General features: G+C 36.0%; 1 protein-coding gene across 24 annotated transcripts in view; it reads left to right on the top strand.

The window, feature by feature from the left end:
• Positions 1-23,716, top strand: part of lap (like-AP180) — a 165,121-nt gene that overhangs the window by 105,765 nt on the left and 35,640 nt on the right. For 14 of the 24 annotated variants that reach the window (XM_067759201.1, XM_067759214.1, XM_067759199.1 and 11 more), the window contains 4 exons: positions 434-526; positions 3,709-3,930; positions 11,271-11,544; positions 17,581-17,680. In XM_067759201.1, the coding sequence (XP_067615302.1) occupies positions 434-526; positions 3,709-3,930; positions 11,271-11,544; positions 17,581-17,680 (689 nt within the window). The remainder of the gene's footprint in view (positions 1-433; positions 527-3,708; positions 3,931-11,270; positions 11,545-17,580; positions 17,681-23,716) is intronic. The other 10 variants (XM_067759212.1, XM_067759207.1, XM_067759209.1 and 7 more) reach the window with 5 other exon arrangements.

Here is a 23,716-nt window from a genome sequence, read left to right as displayed (position 1 = left end):
CGTAATCAGTCGTCACAGGAACATTAAGCTGCTACATTATAAACCAATGGCCAAGACTTTTACTGCCACTAAAGCGGCGAGCAATATATGGTGCGTTCGCAGATACAAACGCTCTATTTCCTCAGCTTACTAAGTCATCTACAGCTACCATAGTCGGAGCAGAAATCATTGCATTTTGTGACGAAAACTGCGGTTTTGTTGGGTGTTTGTTTTTATTGCTAAGGTTGATTGTAAGATTTAGATTACATTATTCTTACACCACTGCTCAGTTACTGTCACAAATCATTTTGTTTCTTAAAAATCACTATTGTGTTAAATCTTAATAATTGTGCTATTTGATAAACATAGAAAAATATATGTAGTTTATTTTGTAGTTTGCATATCTATGCTATAAATTGTAAAATTTCTAATATTTGACATCATTTATACGCAGGTTTCAATGGTGCTGGTGCGCCTTCAGCGGCTGCAAATGCTTTCGTTTCGGATAGCAATTTCTCGTCTGTTTTTGGTAATACTGAACCAGCCGGTAAGTGAAATATGTTTCCCTTCTAATGAAAAACCTATTCATTCCTTTTGTGTGCGAGCTTCTTAGCAAATCAGTCGTACCTAATTGGAAATAACACCTCCTTTAGTACCTGCCTTCTTTCCTGTGTTGACGTTTAAATGTTTCCCAACCATCCTAGAACTGCTTTCTCTACATTACAACTGTTGTTTTTCAAATATATTCAAATCTGTATTTTTCATAAACAATTTGTATATATATTTATGTATTTAAATCCTTTTATAAAAGCTTTACCAAATGTAATAACTTTTTTTTATGTTTTGGTATGTTTTAAAAAGGGCCATCTTAATGATTAATGTAGCTAACGCTGTGTTCCATTAATAATACTTTATTGTTGTTATACTAAATTTTCGTAATTATTAACATACATACATTCATAAACATATAAATATTAACACCTTAATCTTACTTTGGCAACTTTGGTATGATTAACTGAAACTAGTGCAGATTGGTATGCATGCCATCAATTCTTTAAGTTATAACAATGTAAAACTGATCAACAACAAAGTGTATCTACGCTATCTGTCTATTATTTCGTTGTATATATAAATATTTTCCTTGGATTCGTATAGGAAATTGCAATGTAAACTTTAAGCCACTTCATGCATCTGTAGTTCGAATTGATAGTTTAAAGATAGCTTTTATATTTAACTCGAACTGGGGGTTGAGCGTCCAGACTAAACTTGAAAATAGCCATTTTTACATGTATATACATCTACAATTGCGGGTAAAAAAAAACGCTTATCATATCTTAGACAAGTTTAGGAGATCCATCTAGCGGCAATTATTGAAAACTCGCGGCAGTGGTTAAATAACTCGCCACAAAACGAGTTGTTTTATAGCGGAGACACGCAACTCTGTTAATCATAGTAGCCATCATCCATTGAGTTATCTAGCACCGTACCACGCTCAATTCTCACCGGAATGCTGCGGATCATTCGGAGACTTGAGTAGCAGAGGTCGTTATATTTCTGTACACATGAGTTGTGATAGGCAGATGTCGCTGTTGTGTTTCATTTAACACATACACATAGCTAAAGGCCATGCAGCGACATCTATTTTTGAAAAACTAGAGTTAATAAGGGCAGTGTTGCCAAACAAAAGACAAGAAATTAACAAATTATCTGGCTCACAAATTGAACCAGACTTCTCACTACGACGCGATGATGGCTAGTGTATAATCTATAGCTGAATCGGAGTCGTGGACACACACATTTTTCGGTGATAGAAATGGAGAATAGTGTAAATATAAAATAGAGAGACACATTTCAGTTGACACTGATTAATATGCATACTAAAATTAGCAGTACTAATTTTCTGCGATTCAATTTCATAAGTGTTGATAAAGTTATGCACTTGTCAGTACATATAAAGTTTAAGTGCATATGTATATACATGTCAAACAAAAAAACACAGTTAATATAATTTATGTTCACTTTGCACCACAACCTCAAGTTTATGAAACGCTGTTGTGTTAAATACTCTCTCTAAATAAGCTCAAGTTTGTGGCACAGTGTGAACGTAGTATAAGACTGATTTGACTTCGGAAACTTTATATTGAAAGTTATGTATCTATATAAAAATTTTCTAGACCCTCCATTTATTTATTTTTAGTGTATTTTTAATGAATTGTTTTGAAGTATTTCGCAGCCAAATGTTAGCAGAAGTAGTTTTAATCTATGTACTATAATAGAAAACTAGGTCTAGGCCCTAGAAAGGATCCAGTGTATTTGCCTTTTCTCTAAAAAACCCACCTAGATGATGTACTGCTCGAATATATAATTCTGCGTAGGGGCCTCATAGCGACTGACAAGTTTTTCCAAGGTTATCCTAAGCTCTAGCTGTATGGGAAGTTCTAATCTACCTGTATAGACTATTCTATTCTAGCAGCTACTATATGTTGCCTGGATGGAAAGCTATATCTGCTTCTTCGTTCAAGCCGATAGTATTCCATTGCTTTAAAATTGAAGAAACTAAATAGTGCCCAGATGTGAGTCCCTAACTGGGCATTGTTTCGTTGGAAGCCTCATAACATTAAAACCGTTGGGTTACAACAAAAACAACAACAACAAGATGGTAAAGTTTCAAAACTGCGTATGAACAAGGCAAGATGAAAAATACTCAGTGAGTGGACATAAACCAAACTAGAGCAACAAAAAATGTGAATTAGGGTATTATGAGAAAAGGAAGGGGAACGGGATGGCGAAAGGTAAAGAACCGAAAACTGAAGGGAATGGTTAGGTTAGGCTACAGCAACTTGAGTGTTGGTCCGGTAGATGCTCTATTGGACTTCGTGAATGCCCTTGTTGATACTACATAAAACAGCAGTGAAGTCAGCTATAATTTCCTAGAGAACCGCTGCGTTGCGTGGACTAAATTTCTAATAAGCCCGACCTTGAACTTAGGAACAAAATACCTTAACCTAGTTCTGGTGTAAGTTGGACAGCAGCTGTAGTAGAAAGGGTTGCCAAAAAGATCCCATTGGACAGTGAACTCTCTGCACTCCAGTCATCAAGGATAATTGGACCTTAAGGAACCAAATGATTTCAGGAAGCATTGTCGGTCCAGCGTTTGCTGAGCTGACATGAAGCGTATCTTTATATCAGTATTCCACCCATTCCGCCAGTGTGGTTCAATTATGTCCATCCGAGCCGGCCGGGACTCAAATTATTCTTAAAATAGTTTGAGGTAATCACAAGAAAGGTTACGACGGTATATTTACTGTCTTTTTGGCCAAAATTTTAAACCTAGTGAACTTAATATTAGTGCAATGATATCGCTGCATTTGTAAGCTTTGCCTAATTTTTGGTTTACAAAGATTAGGAGTTTGGGAAGAGGACAACTCCCTGCAGCATGTGGCATGAGATAGAATATTCAAGGAGTTTTTAAAGTTGTCTGCTAACATTGGCTTCCAACCTATTTTACACAAGAATTAGTTTATTTTTAAGCGAAATCCCATTTACTTTTCTCAAATAGTTATTTTTAGTTAATTTTATTTAAGTAATTTAGTTATTAAAAAATATTTATTATTTTACTTTTTCTTCATAAACGAAAAATTTGCAAACAAAATTTGTATTCAAACTTCGATAAATCCAATAAACAAAAACTAACGAAACATACAAACGAAATTATGGATTATGAAACAGCGCCATCTGGTGGCGTTGGCTGCGCCACAATTTTACCAAATCCATTCTTCGACACAATGGATGCACCGATATTTAATGCACCGCCGCAACAACAAATGCAAACAAATCAACAAAATGACGCAGCTGGCGCTTTTATGCCCGAAGGGGTAGCTGCGGGCGCGGAAACTCTCTTTATGAATACAGCAACTGGAGTGACATCAGCGGCGCAACAATTCCCACCAGGTGAAGTGCCAAAATTACATGCATACTTAATATACTACTATAAATAAACATACATACACAAAGACCGATGTGTCAATTCTCAGCTGAACTACTTCTTACCTCTTGCACACGTTGTCCTTTTGTCTCTTGTCCTCACTTGTTAGCTGAAATCTATGTTTGTTTCTTGTATTTTGTATTTGTGTATGTATGTGGGTAGTTATATTATGTGCGTGCGTGTGTTCTGTGGAAATAAGTTCGTTGCCTGTTGCTGCATTGACTCTCGGAAAAAGGCTTAGATTGCATTAAAATGTAGCACAGCTTTACTGATTAAATATAACAACAACAATAAGAAACGTGTAGCTAACACAAAAAAAAAAAAAATTAAACAAAACCAAACAAAATTTCCTTATTATTCTCCACACGCTTTTCCTTTAGATTTGTTTATACTTAGCGCGTGAAAAGTTAAGCATATAAAACTCTTAGAGTTACATAGTACTTACCTTTCTAGTTGCTATTGTTGTTATTTAATATGTTTAAAAGAATATTTCTGCTGTCATTGACATACACGCACACATACGAATCGCTGGTATTCTATTGAAGCCATGCTCGTTTTCAAAACACTACCAACATGCTCCACGCTTTGTACTCCACGCTCCTCAATTCACAATAATTCACTCTAATGCTTTTCTGAATTGAATTGCTATCTTGCTGCTGCTGTTTTAATTTTTCCGCAAACTTTTTCTTTTGTATATGTATGTGTGTCAGTTCCTTTTGCTAGTGCCTGCCTGTCACTCAATGTCAATGTCAGCTGACCAGCAATGCACCGCTATTATCCGTTTGTCCTCCAGCTACAAATGAACTTATGCGGTTCCAAAAGTCACAGCTTATTTGAATTTAGCGCCAGTTTCTGACATTGGATTTACTTTTTGTTTTTTGTTTGTAATATCCTAATTTTCTATTATAGTTTTTTGCTTTCTTGTCCTCTGTTGTTTTCGTCCTTTTCAGTCTCTTATAAGTTTTGTATAGCTTAAGTCAACTGATTAAGTGTCCTGTTTAAGTTTAAATAAGCGTAAATATTTGTGAGTGAGCGTTATCGCATTTTATGTTCTTTGTAGTAGTTGTAAGCTATATTTTTAACATTACACGCGGTCTTAATTATCGTTACATGTTCATACTTACAACTGTTTTAACGCCTACTTTTATCTAAAAAGCGTTCAAATAAAACAATTTTTGGTGTATATTCAATAAGCTTTGAGGTTGTTTCTGTTGAATGCGATAACAGCGTTTTATTTCTCAAGTACGCGTTTTGGTGCTACTTACACTATCTTCAAGGACTCAAGCTCTTTTTACCCTCTGAGGGCTGAAATAATAAATTATTTATTTAATTTGTGTCCTTGAAATTTTTGTAAGATTTCATGAGCGCAAGACCGGTTAAAATATGAAATAGGTCTGCTTACAGGCACATGCGTAGTGCGAAAACTTAACGTAGAAATATTAGTGGTAATCCAGAAATTTAAGGAGCAGATTCGGACTCTAAAACAACTTCCAACCTCTACACTATTTTTAAGTTCACTTACTTGTTATTTAAGTGGGGAGTTGCAATAAAAGTACCATGGAAACTTACGACGTAATACCGAGTCATAATATGCTAAGATCAGATTTGCAGTTCCCAAAATTTACTCTCCAAAATTAAGCGCCTGCTCTATATTAAAGGGGCAGTGAGGGGCGTCCACTTCTCAGTCAGCCTTTTGCAATTTAACGTAAAACCCATTAGATCGTCAGTCTATGCTGCAATGGATCATAACATCTTTAGTGGTTTTCCATCCCTGGAGGGCTCATCTTCGTTCCCGTGCTACTGTTCGGCTAGGTGGTGTATCATGCTGTGGGTTAGCAAATTTGAGTGCCGAAGACTGAGGTGCACGTAAAAGTTTCAGAGCATCACTCGGGGTACCCACTCCTTGGTAATGCACTTATTTTGTTCAACCAAGAATATATACATACATATTTATGTTTTCAAGACCGGCTGAACTAGACTAGAGAACTACATATATCTGAAGACTATAGGTTGTCTCAGGGGTTGACACCAGAGTTAAATATTTACTTTTACTTTTCGAAATCGTTTGAAACTGCTCCTAAAAAAGATTTCTATGAAAATTTGTAATTGGCCTCGTTTCTTTTTAACTCGAAAAAGTTCAGGTCAAAAATTTTTTCTAGGTGAAAGTTCATGGGATTCCGGAATCCCCATAACATTTTCATGACGATTCATGCATTTTTTTGGACGAATTATAGTCCGCGCCCATAACTATGGAACGGCTCATCCTAATGAAACGATTTTTTACCAATCTTACTTACTTTACTTAATTGCGCTTAACCGTTTAAACGGTTATGGCCGTCCAACAAGGCGCGCCAGTTGCTCCTCTCTGCCAACCGTCGCCAGTTGGTCACACCAAGGGAGTTTAAATCGTTTTCCACCTGGTCCTTCCAGCGGAGTGGGGGCCGCCCTCTACCTCTGCTTCCATAGGCATGAGCGTCATCCTTCATTCGCATAACATGGCCTAGCCTAGCCAGCGCAGCCGCTGTGTTTTAATTCGCTAGACTATGTTGATGTCTTAGTATAGCTCTAACAGCTCATCGTTAAATCTTCTTCGGTACTCGCCATCGCCAACGCGTAGAGGTCCACAAATCTTTCGAAGAACTCTTCTCTCGAACACTCCCAGAGCCGTTTCATCTGATGTTGTCATGGTCCATGCACCATATATCAGGACGGGAACGATAAGTGACTTTTAGAGTATGATTTTTTACCAATCGGTTCTCCTAAATATCTGGATTTGAAGGGACACTTCAAAATATTTGTTATTAATAACAGAAATTCGCACCGAAAACCCATAACCCACTCTCATAGTACTATACTTATCATAGTAAACTTGCACCTGTTTTTTGGGCCCCCAGCGGGTTAGGGGCTTAGCGTATATCCGCGGCGGGTATGCCTGTCGTAAGAGGCGACGAAAACGCCAAATTGATTCAAGGGGTTGTGTAGCACAACCCTTTCAAAGTGTTGCCAGCGCAAAATATAGCTTCTCCAACCCAATTGTCAACCTCACCTACCCGTGGCGAATCCTGTTACTTTAATAGCCTTGGGCCCTTGGAGTGTCCTTGTCGCTACAACAACAACAACCTGTTTTTTGGCCATAAAGTTTAATCCAATTGAGATATTACATTGAAATTTGACATATCGTTTTTTATTGAAACAAAAAGGATTCTGTATGAAACAAGTTTCGTCTCATTTGGCTGAGCCGTTCCATAGTTATATGGCCGGACTTTTATTCTGTCATTAAAAAATAAAAGTCATGACTTAACTTTTATTTTCGGACTTATAAAATAAAAGCCCGAATTCATTTGTAACTTTCGGACTAAAAAATTAAAAGTCCGAAAATAATTTTTTCTCAAATACTTTTATTATACAAGGAGAAACAGTTGGGTTCCTGATTCTGAGTTATGTAGTTGAACTTGGATAAATTTTGACGTGCTGATTACGAATTTGAGGCCCAACTTCATTGAACATCGAGTAAGTTACTAAAAACTGACAAAGTATTTCGAATTCTAGCAGTTTTTTTGCAATTTACTTTAAAAGTGTTCCAGCTAAACGGATCTTAAATTCGCCCTCACCAGGTCAAAATACATATCGCTAGATGGGTCTGTTGAAAGATACAATCCACTTTTTCTTCAGAAGACCTCGCAACATCTTTTTTTTGTGTTCTGGTGTTTTCGTAGTGTTTTATGAATATTTAATATTTATGTAGTTAATACAAATAATTACTCTATTGAAACTTTTTTAGTCTCAAATCGCTGTTTTTTTATTAATCGTGCTTAAGTTTTAACTCTGCATTTGTTTTTACGTATTTTTTAAATTTAAAATTCTAAATTTTTTTAATGATTTACTTAAGACATTTTAGTTACTTAATTTTTTTTCTAAAAATTTGTTTTCATTAATTTAATTCTTATGTGATTAAATTTAATTTAAGAACCAAACTATATATCAAAACTTGAAAACTAAATATGTCATTCCTACAGCTTCATAGCCATTGGTGTTCAGCATACAAAACGCTTTTATTCTTATAACAATATCTATAAACTTGTTGTGTATGTGCGAAATTTTTGCATGTTTAACCGCATTTGGTAAATATCGAATACTTACACTAAACAAGAAACCATCACATATCGCATCACACACACTCCAAATGTAACACTCTCTTCATATATCATATATACGTATGTCACCATTTTTATATCTCTCGCTCTTTGTCTACCTTGCACATTTTAATATATATTTTTACTTACATGCATACATAAATACATAAAAATAATGCAGTCTATGTTTTTTAGTTTTTCTTAATTTGTTTTGTGTAAATGTTTTACTTTGTTAGTAATTATCGCAAATCTTCTTAACTTCTACTTCTCGCTCACCAAATTATTCATAGCGCAGTAATTTTTATTAGAGGATTTACCTCGAAAAAGGAGTTAAGATGCCGAAGACTTGTATGAATCTAGATTTGGATTATCTTATTGTAATTCTGTCCTATCACAGTTTACCCTTCCAAAAAAGTATTTCATATGTTAATCTACCAAAAATGCAACATATCTACCAAATTTCAAGCAAATCGCACTATAATTACTTTAATGATTTCGAAAATATTTAACTCTCGATATTTGATTTGTATGAAAGGTGCCACGCCCCTTTATTTTAAAATAATATTGATTTGTTTCTACCCTTTCTGCAAATTAAAGCAATAAGCTAAGAAACTTTTATGGCATTCCGATAAGAGTTCAACTATTGCATATTCCGATTCTGCAAGCAGACTTTTGGTAATGGAAATTTCAATTTAAAGCAAGTTGAGGCAAATCGTGTGATCGGACTAGATGAGGCTATCTGGTCATCCTTACAGCTGTCACAAAAGCCAACACAATTTTGATAACTAGATTCTAATATCTAATTCTTCTGTGTTTCGGGCTGTAATGACTGCAGACATCTGTGTATCCAACGAACAAGGAATCATTAGGGATTTAAGAATTGATCCCTGTGCTGCTCCGCATGCGAGTTTCATGGTACGCGGACCCTCTGAGGTTTGAAAATAAGGATGCGATCACTAATGTAGCTTCTGGTGACGCTCTGTAGGTAGCATGTTATATTTCATCTGTGTATCCAACGAACAAGGAATCATCAGACATTTAAAAATTGATTCCTGTGCTGCTCCGCATGTGAGTTTCATGGTACGCGGACCCTCTGAGGTTTGACATATAAGGACGCGATCACCAATGTAGCTTCCGATGACGCTGTGTAGGTAGCATTGTATTTGGAATCGCTACTCTAAGGCGGCCAGCATATCTGCCCTTCTGGCGCTGTTTAAAGCGTTTCTTACGTCTAAGGTTGCAAGGAGGATAGCTCGCTTGGATTTAGCGTTACCTCTCTGTGCTATTTCTACGCTTGTACGGAAGTTTTCAAATGCGCCTTAAGTGCATTTCCGCGCCTGAAGCTATTCTGCTATTCTGATAGTCCTCCTGCTTATTGTACGGCGTTTGCGATGCGTGGTTTTTGGAGCCTTTCGAAAAGTTTGATGGCTGATGGCTTACTACCAACTAACACAAGGTACTGCTTTTTCCATGTTGCGGGGACAATGAAATGCGTTATACATATCCAGCATCTAGGCACATTTATGCAATTTCCTTAATGGCTTCTGCTGGGATGCCATCTGACCCTTCAGCCTTATTGTGTTTCAAGCTTCTACTGAAAGTTAGGTTAGGTTAGGTGGTAGCTACCCCGGTAGGGGAAGCTCACTTGGACAGCATGAACGTCCGTTGTAATACCAGATAAAATATGGATGTTAATAACCTGTGGAAGTTACTATCTTCCCTTATTTCGTGGGTAGGGAGGAGTGCTTTTGCAATTTTATCAATTTCAACTGTATATAGCTCCGGAGTCGGCATCCTGTTTGAATTTTTTAACCCATGCCACAATGGTCCCTGCAGACAACTTCTCAAAGCTCCTCGCATTTCTTCTTCTTGTTGTGAGTTAGAGCCTTACGGCTGGTAAATATAGGGTAATAGATATTTACATTTTCCGTTTCAATCTTGCGAGTTTCGATGCTTTTGCACAACAACAGCAAAGCAAGCAGCCACACATACATGTAATCAGCTAAGAGCGAAGATGACATTACTCACACATAAACATGTATATAATCAATTATGAGATACAGAAACCAGAAACTTATAAGCAAATATTCCAGATGGCTGTAGGCGAAAAGGCTAGACCGTAGTAGAAATAGGCGAACGGAGCAACTGAAAGCTGTGCAAGCTTAGGGATAGTTGATCAATTTGATTTTAAACGTAAGTGAAGTACGCGAGTAATTTAATTGTGAAGTACTACTACCATAGTAGTGTTGAAAATAAAGAAAGTTTTGCTATACTAAATATTTGAGTTATTTATTCGACAGTTCATCAATTCGAATGTGAACAGAATGTACAAAAGAATCAAGAAATTCCCAAAATTTGCTACAATACCAATCATATCCTAGATTAAGAGTTTTTTATGGGTGCGTAAGTTTTCGACGTTTTGTTGCCCTTTTCGAGATGAACCTTTTTTTATTTAAAATGACTGAGCTATGAAAAACAAATTTATTATTTAAAGAAATATAGAAATTATATAATAGTATGTAAAAAACATAAATCGTCATATTTATTTATATTGTATTTTTTCTCTTTTTCTTTTTTTATGTTTGTCTGTTTTATGTAAACTCACAAACCATATTTTGTATCATAATTACGGCAAACAAAAAAACTAAAACTCATAATAAATGGAAATATGGTGGCACGTATGATAAACTATTAATTAAAAAAAAAAAAACAATATACATATCCATACGATAACAATAAATACAATTTGGCAAATTTAACTGATTTTCTGAAAAATAAAATAAAATTTATTTAAAATTTGCAAAAACTTTAAAAATTCTTAATACAAAAACGACAACATTTGGTGTGATGTAAAAAATTTGAACTAACTTTGCATAAAACATGCTTTTTCATGTAAAAAAAATATGTTTGAACACAAAACATTTGTCTCTGTTACGGGTAAACTCATTGCAAAATATATGGTCTATACATAAAATATTCATCCCTGGGCTCATTAAATGTAAATGTGTAAATGTCCTTACACAACAAAACGTAAAAATTATCACAAAAAAAAAAAAAAAAACATTTGTATGTAAAATGGAATTTGGTGGGTATCTGCACTTTTGTACGCTTAACCAAACAATAACAACAAAACATCAATCGTAAAATGTGGATTTCATAACAAAAACAAAAAGGCTTCGATGCTTTGGGTGATGTTCTTAAACCGGGCATCACATCCACACATCCAGCCGCAGCAAATCAAACAAATATTGTTACAGCAGGTGCTCTTGGTATGGCTGGTGTACAACAACAGCAATTACTTACCCAACAACAACAACAGCTGCAGCAACAACAACAGCAGCAACAAACGCAACCTGCTAATACTGGAAAAATACTCACCGGCGATTTGGATAGTTCACTTATGTCACTCGTTGATAATCTTAATATAAATAAATCGAGCAGTGCCAAGTGAGTAAATGAATTTGAAAAAAAAAGATTAATAAATTCATTAAAAAGCAAATAATTTTGCTACAAAAACTAACAAGAAGCGTTTAGAAAAAATTTACAAAAAAAAAAAAAAAACAAAATAATAAATTCTTACATAAAACTAAACTAAATATTCATAAATGAACTCCTATTTGATTGCTTGAGTTTGAAAATGGTAGAAATGCACGCTTAGAAGGCATTCGAAACTTGCCACGCCTCTCATTTTCCTATGAATATTATGAAACTAGCACGATTTTCCTTTATTATTCTTGTTAATCTGTTCATAAGTTTGCCAGAATCACATGTAAAGAAACATTAATAATTGTGCATGAAAATAAATCACGGACTATCAAAAAGTTTAATCTGGGCAACTTCTGTACATCGGAATTAAAGGGCGAAGGACAGTAAACGAGGATTTACAAAAACTCATCGGTCGCTTCAAAGCGCAAAAAAGGAAAAGGTGTTCCATTGTTATCTAAGGCGAAACAACGTAACCAAAGCGTTTATGTAAATCCGCCTTTACGTTCCTTCGTCCTTTTCTTCCGGCGTCTATCTGAGCTTTCTTTCAATTTTTGGCTACCCCTCCAACAAAAAAATTATGCAATATTTTAAGCTCAAGTGAGCTATCTAATTAATTTTAAACTTGTACCACAAGTGCTTTAGTTTTAAGGACGGAAAGGAAACAATTTTATAGATTTGATCCTGCTGAGAAACTGTCTTTTAAACCTGAGCCTTTCCGTGAGTGTGCGTAAACCCAATCGGAATAACAAAAACTTAAAAATTGCATATTAAGGCAAACAAAAAGAAACCCGGGAAGGAGAAGAAGAGGTAAAATAAAAATAAAATAAAAAAAATTTTAAGCATTTCCTTTATATAAATGGACAAAAATCAGCGAAAAATGTCTCCTTATATAAAAACATATTCTTACTAAATTTTGATTTTTAAATTTTGACATAGAAATTGCAAAAATATTTATGAGAAGTAAAAATATAAAAGTGGAGCGCACATTACTTGGATTGGAAAGTTGGTAGGAAAGGAGATATTATTAGTCAATCAACTTACATAAAAATCAATCTAAAAATTCATTGCGTTCCGTTTGATTTTTCTAAATATCTCAGTCCCTGCGCCCCCTAGCGAAACTTTTTGTATTGTGTCATCGGCTGTCATCGACCTCTGAATTAAGCTCTAAATTTTTAGCCTCTAGCTCATCGAGAAGTTACTTAAAACCCGGTTTCAAATTTCCAAATTATTATCTAATTTTTTCGCCACATAACGGAATTTTTTCTCCTTTTCTTAAATTTTCTCGGCGTCCTATCCTATCTGTGAAGTTTTACAGTTGTAGCTCAATGAGAACTTACATAAAAATCATCCCGTGCGCCCCCTAGCGAAACTTTTTGTATTGTATCATTAGCTGTCATCGACCTCTGAATTAAGTTTGAAATTTCAAGTCTCTAGCTCATCGAGAAGTAACTTAAATGCTGTTTTGAAAATTTTCACATTCTTATCTAATTATTTCGATCCCTGCGCCACCTAACAGATTTTTTTCTTCCTTTTGTTGCATTGTCACGGTGTTCTAACGTACGTGTAAAGTTTCACGTTCTTAGCTCAATGAGAAGTTACTTAAAATCGATTGCAAGATTTGTATGAAAAGTGGACAAACATTCAACTGACCTAATATAAAAAAGAAGTAAAAATAGAAGGAAATAAAAGGAAGACGGAAAAAAGAAAGATAATTATGAGGATGATTAAGATGACAGTGAAGACGGTGATAATAATAATCATGCTGATTATGGTGGTGTTGATGAAGTGAGGTCGAAGACGAAGAGGAAAACGAAGACAAAGGCAAAGACTCAAATGGAATTAGGATGCCAATTTTGTTAGCGAACTTCTTCGCCACGATTTTTGGGTAAAGGATTATTTTCAGACTTAGTTCCAGTGTCCTGGATGTGCGCATTCTGCGAGGTTCAAATATCGACTCGGACCACTGCCTTGTGTCAGGTAAGATACGTACACGCCTCAGTGCAGCAAAGAAAGTGCGTGCAATGACACAAGGAAAGCTTGCCGTCGATAAGCTGCTCACGAAACAGACAGCTGATGACCTCTCCACTCGGCTCTCATACCTGCTCACCGAAAGCAAACTTCGACCTGACGTTGTGACCCAGCAGTGGCAGCATGTTTCTCTCTCATTACGAACCACTGCTTCTGACACCATAGGTTTCCAGCGAGGCCGCAAAAACAATTAGCTCGTTGAGGAATGTAGCCTTGGAAAAGAAGGACGATGCTTAGGGCCACGCTGCGTACGGGCGCTGCAACGCGCGGTATATTGGGGCAAACTTGAGACAGAATGGCGTGAGTGCGAGGAGCTTTGGATGCTGTCTGATAGAAATAATGCCCGAAAATTCTACCAAAAAATCCCGCGGATGACGGCAGGTTTCAAGACCGGGAAAGAATCCTGCAGGCCACCTGGTAACTGACGTACAGAGTGTTCTTAAGTTGTGGAGAGAACATTTCTCCTCATTGCTGGCTAGCGTGGGAAAAAAGCGAACCCGATACCCCAATCGCCGATGATGGAATACACGTTCCTGCACCGGACTTTGACGAAGTGAGAACGGTAATATACTGACTAAAAAATTATAAAGCGCCAGGTAATGACGGAATATCCGCCGAGCTGTTCAAAAACGGAGGCAAAGAGTTGGTAAAGATGCTTCAACTCGTATGCAAAATATGTTCGGAAGACCGCATGCCTTCAGATTGGAACTTAAGTGTACTTTGCCCAATCCATAAGAAAGGCGATCCCGCAAATCGCGCCAATTACCGCGGAATCAGCCTGCTTAATATCGTCTATAAGGTTCTATCTAGCGTACTGTGCAAAAGACTGACCAGGATCAACAAACTGACTTCAAAGCAGCATTTCACAGCGCGAAAAGAAGCTTCTTGTATGTTGCTATATCTGAATTTAAGTTCTGCCAAAGGACAGTGTGAAACATCATCAGCTCCGTAAGGATTGGTTCCCAAACAATTCGTAACCAAACGAGGCTTCAGACAAGGCACTCCCTTTCGTGCGATTTCTTTAACATATTGCTGGAGAAGATGATTCCAGCAGCAGAACTAAACCGTGATGGTACAATCTATTATAAGAGCGTACAATTACTGCCGTATGCTGATGATATTGATTTTAGTGGCCTGAACAAATGCGCTGTGAGTTCTGCCTTTTCGGGATTAGATAAAGAGGCAAAAAAAGTAGCTTTTGCGGTAAATGAGGACAAGACGAAGTACTTGCTGTCATTCAAGAAAAAATCGGCGCCTTGGCAGCCACGTCACTGTTGAGGGATATACATTCGATACTGTGAAGGATTTCGTCTCTTTGGGAACCAGAATTAACAGGAAAAAAAAATTCGGCCTAAAATCAAACGGAGAATAACTCTTGCCAATAAGTGCTACTTTGGACTGAGTAGGCAATTGAAAAGTAAAGTCCTCTCACGACGAACAATATTCGCGCTCTACAAGTCGCTCATCATACCTGTCCTTATGGCTCGGAATCATGGACGGTGACATGGCTCTTGGAGTGTTCGAGAGAAAAGATCTCCGAAAGATTTATGGTCCTGTCCGTGATGCCGACGACGAGTATCGAAGGCGATATAATGGTTAGCTGCATGACCTTACGCAGATATGACGATAGTGCAGCGAAAAAAACCAAAAGCTTCGTTGGCTAGGTCACATTATGCGAAAGGACGAAGACGCTCAAGAAAGCCGGTCAAGAAAGTATTTCAGTCGACACCGCTGTTTGGAAACAGTGGATAGGGGAGACCTCCACTGACGTGCGAGAGGTAGGTGGAGGAAGACTTGACCTCCCTAGGTGCTCCCAATTGGCGTCAGTTAACATGAAACAAGGACAGTTGGCGTGACTTGTTACGAAACGGTCAAGTAATGATGATGATACTCAAAACTTGCAATAGAATGCAGACAGTTACTGGCCTCTCGGTGCAGCACAATGGTGATTTGGGTTCCGGGTCACAGTGGTGTACTTGGGAACTGTGCTGCTAATGAACTAGCGAGGAAAGCCACTGAACTCCTCTTGCCACGTGCAAACACATCCTCATGTTTATATTTACCGAGCTAAGCTAATCTAACGTAGGTACTAGAACCCAGCTGGGAGTCGTCTTGGCAAACTTGGCGTTGCAATGAGAACCGATGCCACTGTCTGATGGGAGTACCCGGCGACGGCATGCGAATCGCAACGAATGACTTGAAGCTCTAAGGACGACGAGAAGATGGAAAGTGTTTAGCATTACCTCTGTAGATGCCCGGCACTAGCCAGAGCACGCATGGAATGTCTGAACAAGCACTTCATTGGCTGTCTATGTAGTGGATCTTGGTTCCGCTGAAATTGAACGCATGTTGCGCTACATTAGACGTTAAAATTGGCTCAAATTTCTACATTTATAAAGAAGGAAGGGAATTAGCTCATTCAGTGGTATAACAATGCTGCTGGGGGCAGCCATTATAACTTAACTTAACCTATGAAATGTCTAAACATCTAGCCCCCAGCGGGACCTATCGCAATTTTTCCTCTTATTTAATGCGTTGTTATAGGACTCTACCTGTGATATATTAAGTTTCATGATCAATGGAAAGCTTCTTAAAAATTTATTCGCAAGATTTCCTACCTTTTTCCTAAACATCTAGATCCCTGTGACCCCTAGTAAAACTTTTTGTGATAATCTGTAAACCATTGAACTCTGGAACCACATTTTAAATTTCAGCTCTCTGGCTGATTCCAAGATTCGGTGGTATGGACTTTTTAAATCTCTCGACTCGTGCGACACCTAGCATATTTTTTCTCTTTTTGTTTCATTATACCGTGACTAAATCTATATGTATAGTTTCAAGTTTCTAGCTCAATGAGAGGTTACATAAAATTCGAACGCAACATTCCATAATTTTGTACGGAAATTTGGGGATACACATGAAACCGACGTAATATAAAGGAGGTCCGATATTTGACATCTGCATCCGCATACGGAGCCGCGGATGTCGAAAACTCTACATCCGCAACGTCCCTAGTACATACGACTGCATAGGGTATAATCCTGGGCTTGAATCAATAATTGGATCTCGAATGCGTTTAAATAGGCAACGAAAGGAATAACTTCAACGTACCTGGCTGACTTTTTTTACATAAAGGTCCTACTATAAAAAACCAAGAAAAGAACCATGCCACAATTGATGCAGAGCTTTGATTGAACTTGTTGAAGCGACCTGACATTGCAGGAGTGCGGGTTCCAGCCCGGTTCTCTGTAGCAAATGCTATGAAAATATTTACAAGGTACTATCGAAACAGATGTCGCCTTGTTCGACCTGTTTTTGTGCGTGGTTTAAATTTTTCTCAAAACATATACATACATAACCTTAAAAAATAAAAATTCATCCAGTTAATGCGGCATTTCTACCATTTTCGAAAAAATCATCTCCATGTCCAACTAAAACACGAACTGCATAACAAATGTACATAGTAACACACATTCATTCATGTTTACAAACATACATAATACATACACCTGTGTGCACAAAAATAGCAACAAAAATTATTATAAGATTTCATCAGTTATTCTTTAATTGCATTTATTTTGGTAAATTTTTGAAAAAAAAGAGAAACAGTGAACTGTATAAAAAAGCCAGTTTTAAAAAATTTTGAAAGTTTGAAAATATTTTGAAAATTTTTATTAATGTTTTAAAGTTTATACTTCGAATACTAGAAAATTTTTAAATATTCATGAAGTTTTTCATTTTCGAACTTTCTTAAATATTCGAAAACGTTTTCGAAAGCGATTTACATAGTTTTGATTACAAAACTTCTTCTAAATCTAACTTAAATAAATAAAAGAGAAAAATAACTGTTAAAATTCGCTTGATACGATTTGCTGCAATTTTTGTGAACACAAGTGTAAATGCATACATAAATTAATTCATAATATCAAAATACCATATACCTACCATATTTACTTACCGCCCGTATAGACCTGTGCAATGGAATTCACCGAAAAATACAGCGAAACCTGGTGCTAATTGGACACCACAACCAATGGCGGCTACAACTGGTGCTGGCTATCGTCCAATGGTGAGTTTTGAAAAACGCTTCTACTAATAAACTAAAAATAAAGAAAACCCAAAACAGCAAAGCAAAACAAAATCTTTTATTTCACGTTTAGTTCAAATAAAACAACTACAACTATTCTACTATTACAACTACTCCAACCACTACAACAACAATAACTATTACTCTAAAATTTTTTTTTTTTGTATAATTCGTACTTTAAACATGTACAAATACATATATGTTTGCCGTTATGTATGTACTACATGTCCCACATACTTTTAAAATTGTCCGTTAATATTCTGTAATGGAAACAAGACAAATTTTAAAATATCAATTTAAAAAAGTCCTTAAAATTTACAATCATAAAGGTATTACATTGCAAAAACTTTAAAAATTGTGCCAAAATATGATTATATTTGTTGTAATGCCAAACAACAAAAACTATAGAATTATGGTTACAAAATGCCAGAAAAAACAATTAGCCGATATGAATTTGACTGTTTTTTTTTTAATTTTTCTTCTGAATTTACTAAATATTATTTTGCTTATACTCCTGCACACTATATTTTCGGTAAAATATTTTAAACTGGTGTTTTTGTTTTACTTTTCCACTAGACTGTTTTATTAATAATCGCGTCATATTGCTTTAATTTTTTTCAAGTTTACTCAAAATACCACAAAAAAAAATTTCAAGGTTAAGTCGTAGGAAATTATAGGTACTTGTCGACGGCTGAGTGGAAGTTTATCTATCGCAGCTGCCGTTTCGAAAATGCCCTATCTACATAAACTTTTTAAAATACCATGTATCGGAGTTTTTTTAAGGACCGTCCTTTAGCTGAACTTTTGTAAAAAAACGATCTATTTTTCTTTTATGGAATACTGCCTTGCCTCAGAACTCGATTGAAGAATGTATGTCAAAATTTGTTTTAAAAATGCCTTATATCAGCATAAATACTACTAAAATGTTTAGTTTATGAAAAAAAGAAATCAGAAAGCGGGGGTTATTAAACAGAATTCTAAGATAGGGGGGCTTTTGAAACAAATACTGGGATAGCACGTTTTCGAATGTGCAGGCGAGATAGGTTGATGTTTATATATGTATGTACACCTGCCAATAAAAAAAATAGCAGCAAAAAGGATTTTTAAATTTTATTAGTTATTTTCTTCTCTTTTATCCTCATTTATTTCAAAAAAAAAAAAGAAATGAATTGTTTGTGTACTTTAAACCTTTTCAAAAACAATTTCGAAAATTAAAAAAAAGGAATACTATTTATTTTGGTTTTTTTGTTTTTTAGAAAACTGTTGAATATATCGAGTGCCAAAAGCAACGTAAATGAGTTTCAAAATAGTTTTTGAAAAATTTTGAAAAAGTTTTGAAAATCTGCATTAGCCAAATACAACAGAAAAAAGAAATTAAAAAATAAAAAACGAAAACAATTTTCGGAATGTTTATACTGAATTTTCCGGGGAAAGAAGTTTTAATTAAGTTTTGCGTCTAATCAATTTTTGCTCTGACAAAGTACAAGTTTGAACCATTGGGGATAAGTTTGATAACTTCTGCATAGATGTCAAATTTACAAATACAAACGATCACCAGATTTTTGATTGACTATCGTGGTCTCATTCTGTTTCTCTTTCTATCACCCTCTGAAGATAGCCGGCCCTATGCGCATTTTTCAAGATGTCCTGTCAAAACGTTGCCAAAAAGCTAACAAGTAGCCATCTTCAACATTCTGTCAGGCAGTTGACGGATAAGATATCACACTTGTTTTATTCACAAATGGTTTGAGATGATTTTTGAAATTTTTTTCGAAGGGTGTTCCAGAGACTTCAAACTTGCACTTTGCTAGACTAAAACTGCGTACTCAAAAGGTTTTGGACAATTCTAGATTTACATTTTTAAATCTTTATGAGGATTTAAAAATTTTTCAAAATGCTTTTGAAAGTTGGTTTAATTAGTTTTTATAATACAATTTAATAAATTTTTGTTTGTTAATTAAAGTAAATAAGAAAATATAAAACAGTTTATAAAATTCGCAAATCATTTCTCTTTTCTATTGGCAGGTGTACGAACATAAATATATATTCTTCACATAGTTCAATACCTAAAAAAACCTCAACCTGGGTGAAAGTCCGTTCTATCTTAACAATAAAAGTACTCCCAAACACAAACGGAGTGTGGTCGCGAATTTAAATTCCCCTGACCACCACCTTTTGGTTGTTGGGTGAATATGATTCCACCTTGCACATCTCATGCTTTATTAAGAGTGCCGTCTCCTCTAATATGAAAAAAGTGGCAAATCGGTAGCGTGTGAGTAAAACACTCCTTAGATCAGCAAAGATTTGCGCGTCACTATTTAAGCCGGCATTAAGATCACCCTGTGTCTGAATGTTATGTCCATACTGCTTCCAGGAAGCACATAAGTTTTAATTTGTATAAGAACTTTCTTATAAAACGCTTTGTCTCAACAAAGGGATGAAGAAACTTCTTTTATTTTGCTCATGAACTAGACCTTTCCATATATGTTCGCTGTCCCATATCTTATGGTATTTCTCATGTGCCTTGAAGATTAGGGGTAACGGCACGAACTGCTTTTCGGCTCAATGGAAAGCTCGCTGGTTGATGCGAAGTTGATTCACCAAAACAAATTTAAGCCTAGGTGACAATAAACTTTGATTTTAATGCCGACAGCTTGACTATTGACCAGTGCATGGACCCGGGCATCTTTGTAACGTAGTGGCTGATAATCATTAAGTTTGTTTGTATTTTATATCTCCCAGAGTTATTACTTTTGGCAAAAAAGTGATGACAGGCACGATCGGTTACATCCGGCACATTTTCTGGTTTCAGCAACTCCTGGCTCTTATTTCGATATCCTCTTAGGTTTTCGAGATATCGCCTAAAATTTTTACTCGATTGACACTAAAATGCCGAAGTGAAAAGCAATAATAGTTGAGTAGGTTACTTAATAATTTGAAGAAATAGCTATAAGGCAAGCTTTTTTATATTCGCATTAGCACATATTACTGCCAGTTAACGGTTGTTCAAAGAAAGCTTCATCATGCAGTATTTCAATTACAGCTTTTAGCTTTATCAATATTTTTGTTTTACTTTCTTATGTTACACTTCAGTTTTATAATCTGAATTCTTTCAATTACTGCATTTTAAAGAAGAATGATTACTATTACAGATTTACATTTTACCAATAATACCATTTTTTCTTCAATAAAACTTAAAACGTACGAAATGCTGGCGAGTCATTTTTATAAAGCATACTAGCAGACCCGTTGCTCTATCCTAGCTTTGTTCTATCTGCATAACTTTTAAGCAGTTTTTATCTCTTACTCTCCCTTCCCCTGTCTCCCCCTTTTTCGTATCTTTTCATTCATTCTTCGCTATGCTTTTATCTTTTTCTGCGTTTCTTTCTCCAACTCCATCTTTTCCCTCACTTCTTTTCCGCTCCATCTATCCATATCTTTCTCATTCCCTCTTTTCTCTTCTCTCTAGTTCTTCTCCATCCCTTTATCCCAGTCCCACTCCCATCCCAAGTCCAAGTCCAAGTCCCAGTCCCAGTCACAGTTGGAGTTCCAGTCCAAATCCTAGTCACAGTATCAGTGCCACTCCCAGTCGCAGTCCCATTCCTTGTCCAAGTCCCAGTTACAGTCGGTCCCTGCTCCATTTCCCGCAAAAAAGTGTCATAAATACTAATCTAGGCAAAGGTCTACCTATATGCCCAATTTCGGGTAAATCGAACAAAGAACAGAGTTTGTTCGAAAAGATCGGTCCCTGGTCCTCTTTCCTGAAAAAAGTATCGTTAATGCTAATCTAGGCAAAGGGTTAGCTTTTTTCAAATTTCAGGCAAATCGAACCGTGAATATAATTTGTTCGAATACATCGGTCCCTGGGTCACTTCCCGGAAAGAACGTTCCAAGAACGCTTCCTATCTTTCAAGTTGGATCAAACTGCACACGGTGTTTAAATCGGTTAAGTAGCTTAGGAGTCCCTCGCGGACAAACAACGTGACACGAAATTCATAAATATTAAGATATATCACCCTATCCCAGCTGCCGTTTCGAAAACGCCTTATCTCAGAAAACTTTCTAACAACAGCCTCTTTCAGAATTTGTTTTATTTAAAAAGGCCCAATTTAATCAATTTTTACGTTGAACAGAGCGTTAATGGGAAAAGTTCAAGATAGGGCGTTCCTCAACAGAAATTTGGGAGAGAGCTCTTTTTTCAAACTAGTCCTAGGTAGTGTCTGAAATGTATTCTGAGATAAGGCGGTTTCGAACTGGCAGCTATTGAACAAATCTGGATACCCAATGGTTTGTAAATGGGTTACAAGGCTCTAAAATACCCCTTCAGTATTTGCCGTACCTAAATTATGAAGAAACAAAATCAACCCTACACATTTTGTTCCAGAGTACTTAAGGAAGATGTGTTTCCTATGAATATATATAAAGCTTTGAAAAACAAATGTTCTGGCGAACCGTGAATGCACAGCAATAAATCAGCGTGAGATAAATTTATACAAATGCACAAATTTTTTCACTAAATACATACAAACAATACAAGCATAAAAACGAATCTCGAAACACAATAAAGGACACATTGTCAGAATTTTTTTTTAGAAAAAAAAATGTTCGCTTATTCATTTTAATAAAATTTATATACAACGATTTTTCCACATATTATGTTACTCTGTACGTATAATTTATACACTCATGGATAATAAAATAGATGTAAAATTCAAAGTGTTTTTAATTGATTTTTTTTAAATATAGTTGAATTAATAGCAAATATCATTTAAATAAAAATTGTGTTCTTTTTTCAAAATACCCCAATCGAATACCGAGCAGCTTCAACTCAACACTTCATGAAAATACAGATTGACCCAACTTCAATGTTTCAAATATTGCAAATAGTTTACAGAAAGTTTTCAAACGTCAAACAGGTCTTATAAAATATTTTCTTATAAAAGAGCCTATGAAGGCGACCACTAAAGGTTAGCGATTTTTTTCGATGGTCGAACTTAATAATTTGATAACGTACTAAAGGACCAAAAGCGACTAAACGTGCCCAGCGAAGTTGATATATATAAAAAATAAAGAATACGAAATTCCGACAATCACCGGAAGCCGTAAGGGAAGCGGAAAGGTCTGCAATGGATTTTCTTACTTTGACTATAAATATGAGAAACTTGCATACACTTTTATTATGGGGTTGGTTTATTAGCATTAAAAGTTACAAAAAAAGAGTGGAAGTAAAGCGTCAATGCGATAACCTTAAGCTCTTTGTTGTGTAAAATCCCTAGCGAGTCCAATTAGCGTTGATGCAATTTAAGGAAATTCAAATGAAAGGTGTTAATGAGTATTTTAAAAAGGAGAGGACCTTAGTTCTATAGGTGGACGCCTTTTCGAGATGTCGCCATAAAGGTGGACCAGGGGTGACTCTAGAATGCGTTTGTACAATATGGGTATCAAACGAAAGGTGTTAATGAGTATTTTAAAAGGGACTGGGCCTTAGTTCTATGGGTGGACGCCTTTTCGAGATATCGCCTAAAGGTGGACCAGGGGTGACTCTAGAATTTGTTTGTATGATATGGGTATCAAATGAAAGGTGTTAATGAGTATCTTAAAAGGGAGTGGGCCTTAGTTCTATAGGTGGACGCCTTTTCGAGATATCGCCATAAAGGTGGACCAGTGGTGACTCTATAATGTCTTTGTACGATATGGGTATCAAATTAAAGGTATTAATGAGGGTTTTAAAAGGGAGTGGTGGTAGTTGTATATGTGAAGGCGTTTTCGAGACATCGACCAAAATGTGGAACCGGGTGACCCAGAAGATCATCTGTCGGTTACCGCTAATTTATTTATATATGTAATACCACGAACATTATTCCTGCCAAGATTCCAAGGGCTTTTGATTTCGCCCTGCAGAACTTTTTCATTTTTTTCTACTTAATATGGTAGGTGTCACATCCATTTTACAAAGTTTTTTTCTATAGTTATATTTTGCGTCAATAAACCAATCCAATTACCATGTTTCATCCCTTT

Source organism: Eurosta solidaginis, chromosome 1, assembly GCF_040869045.1.
Source record: "Eurosta solidaginis isolate ZX-2024a chromosome 1, ASM4086904v1, whole genome shotgun sequence".
Lineage (NCBI taxonomy): Eukaryota > Metazoa > Arthropoda > Insecta > Diptera > Tephritidae > Eurosta > Eurosta solidaginis.
Note: the sequence above shows the minus strand (reverse complement) of the source record. Positions and strands in the feature narration are given on the sequence as shown.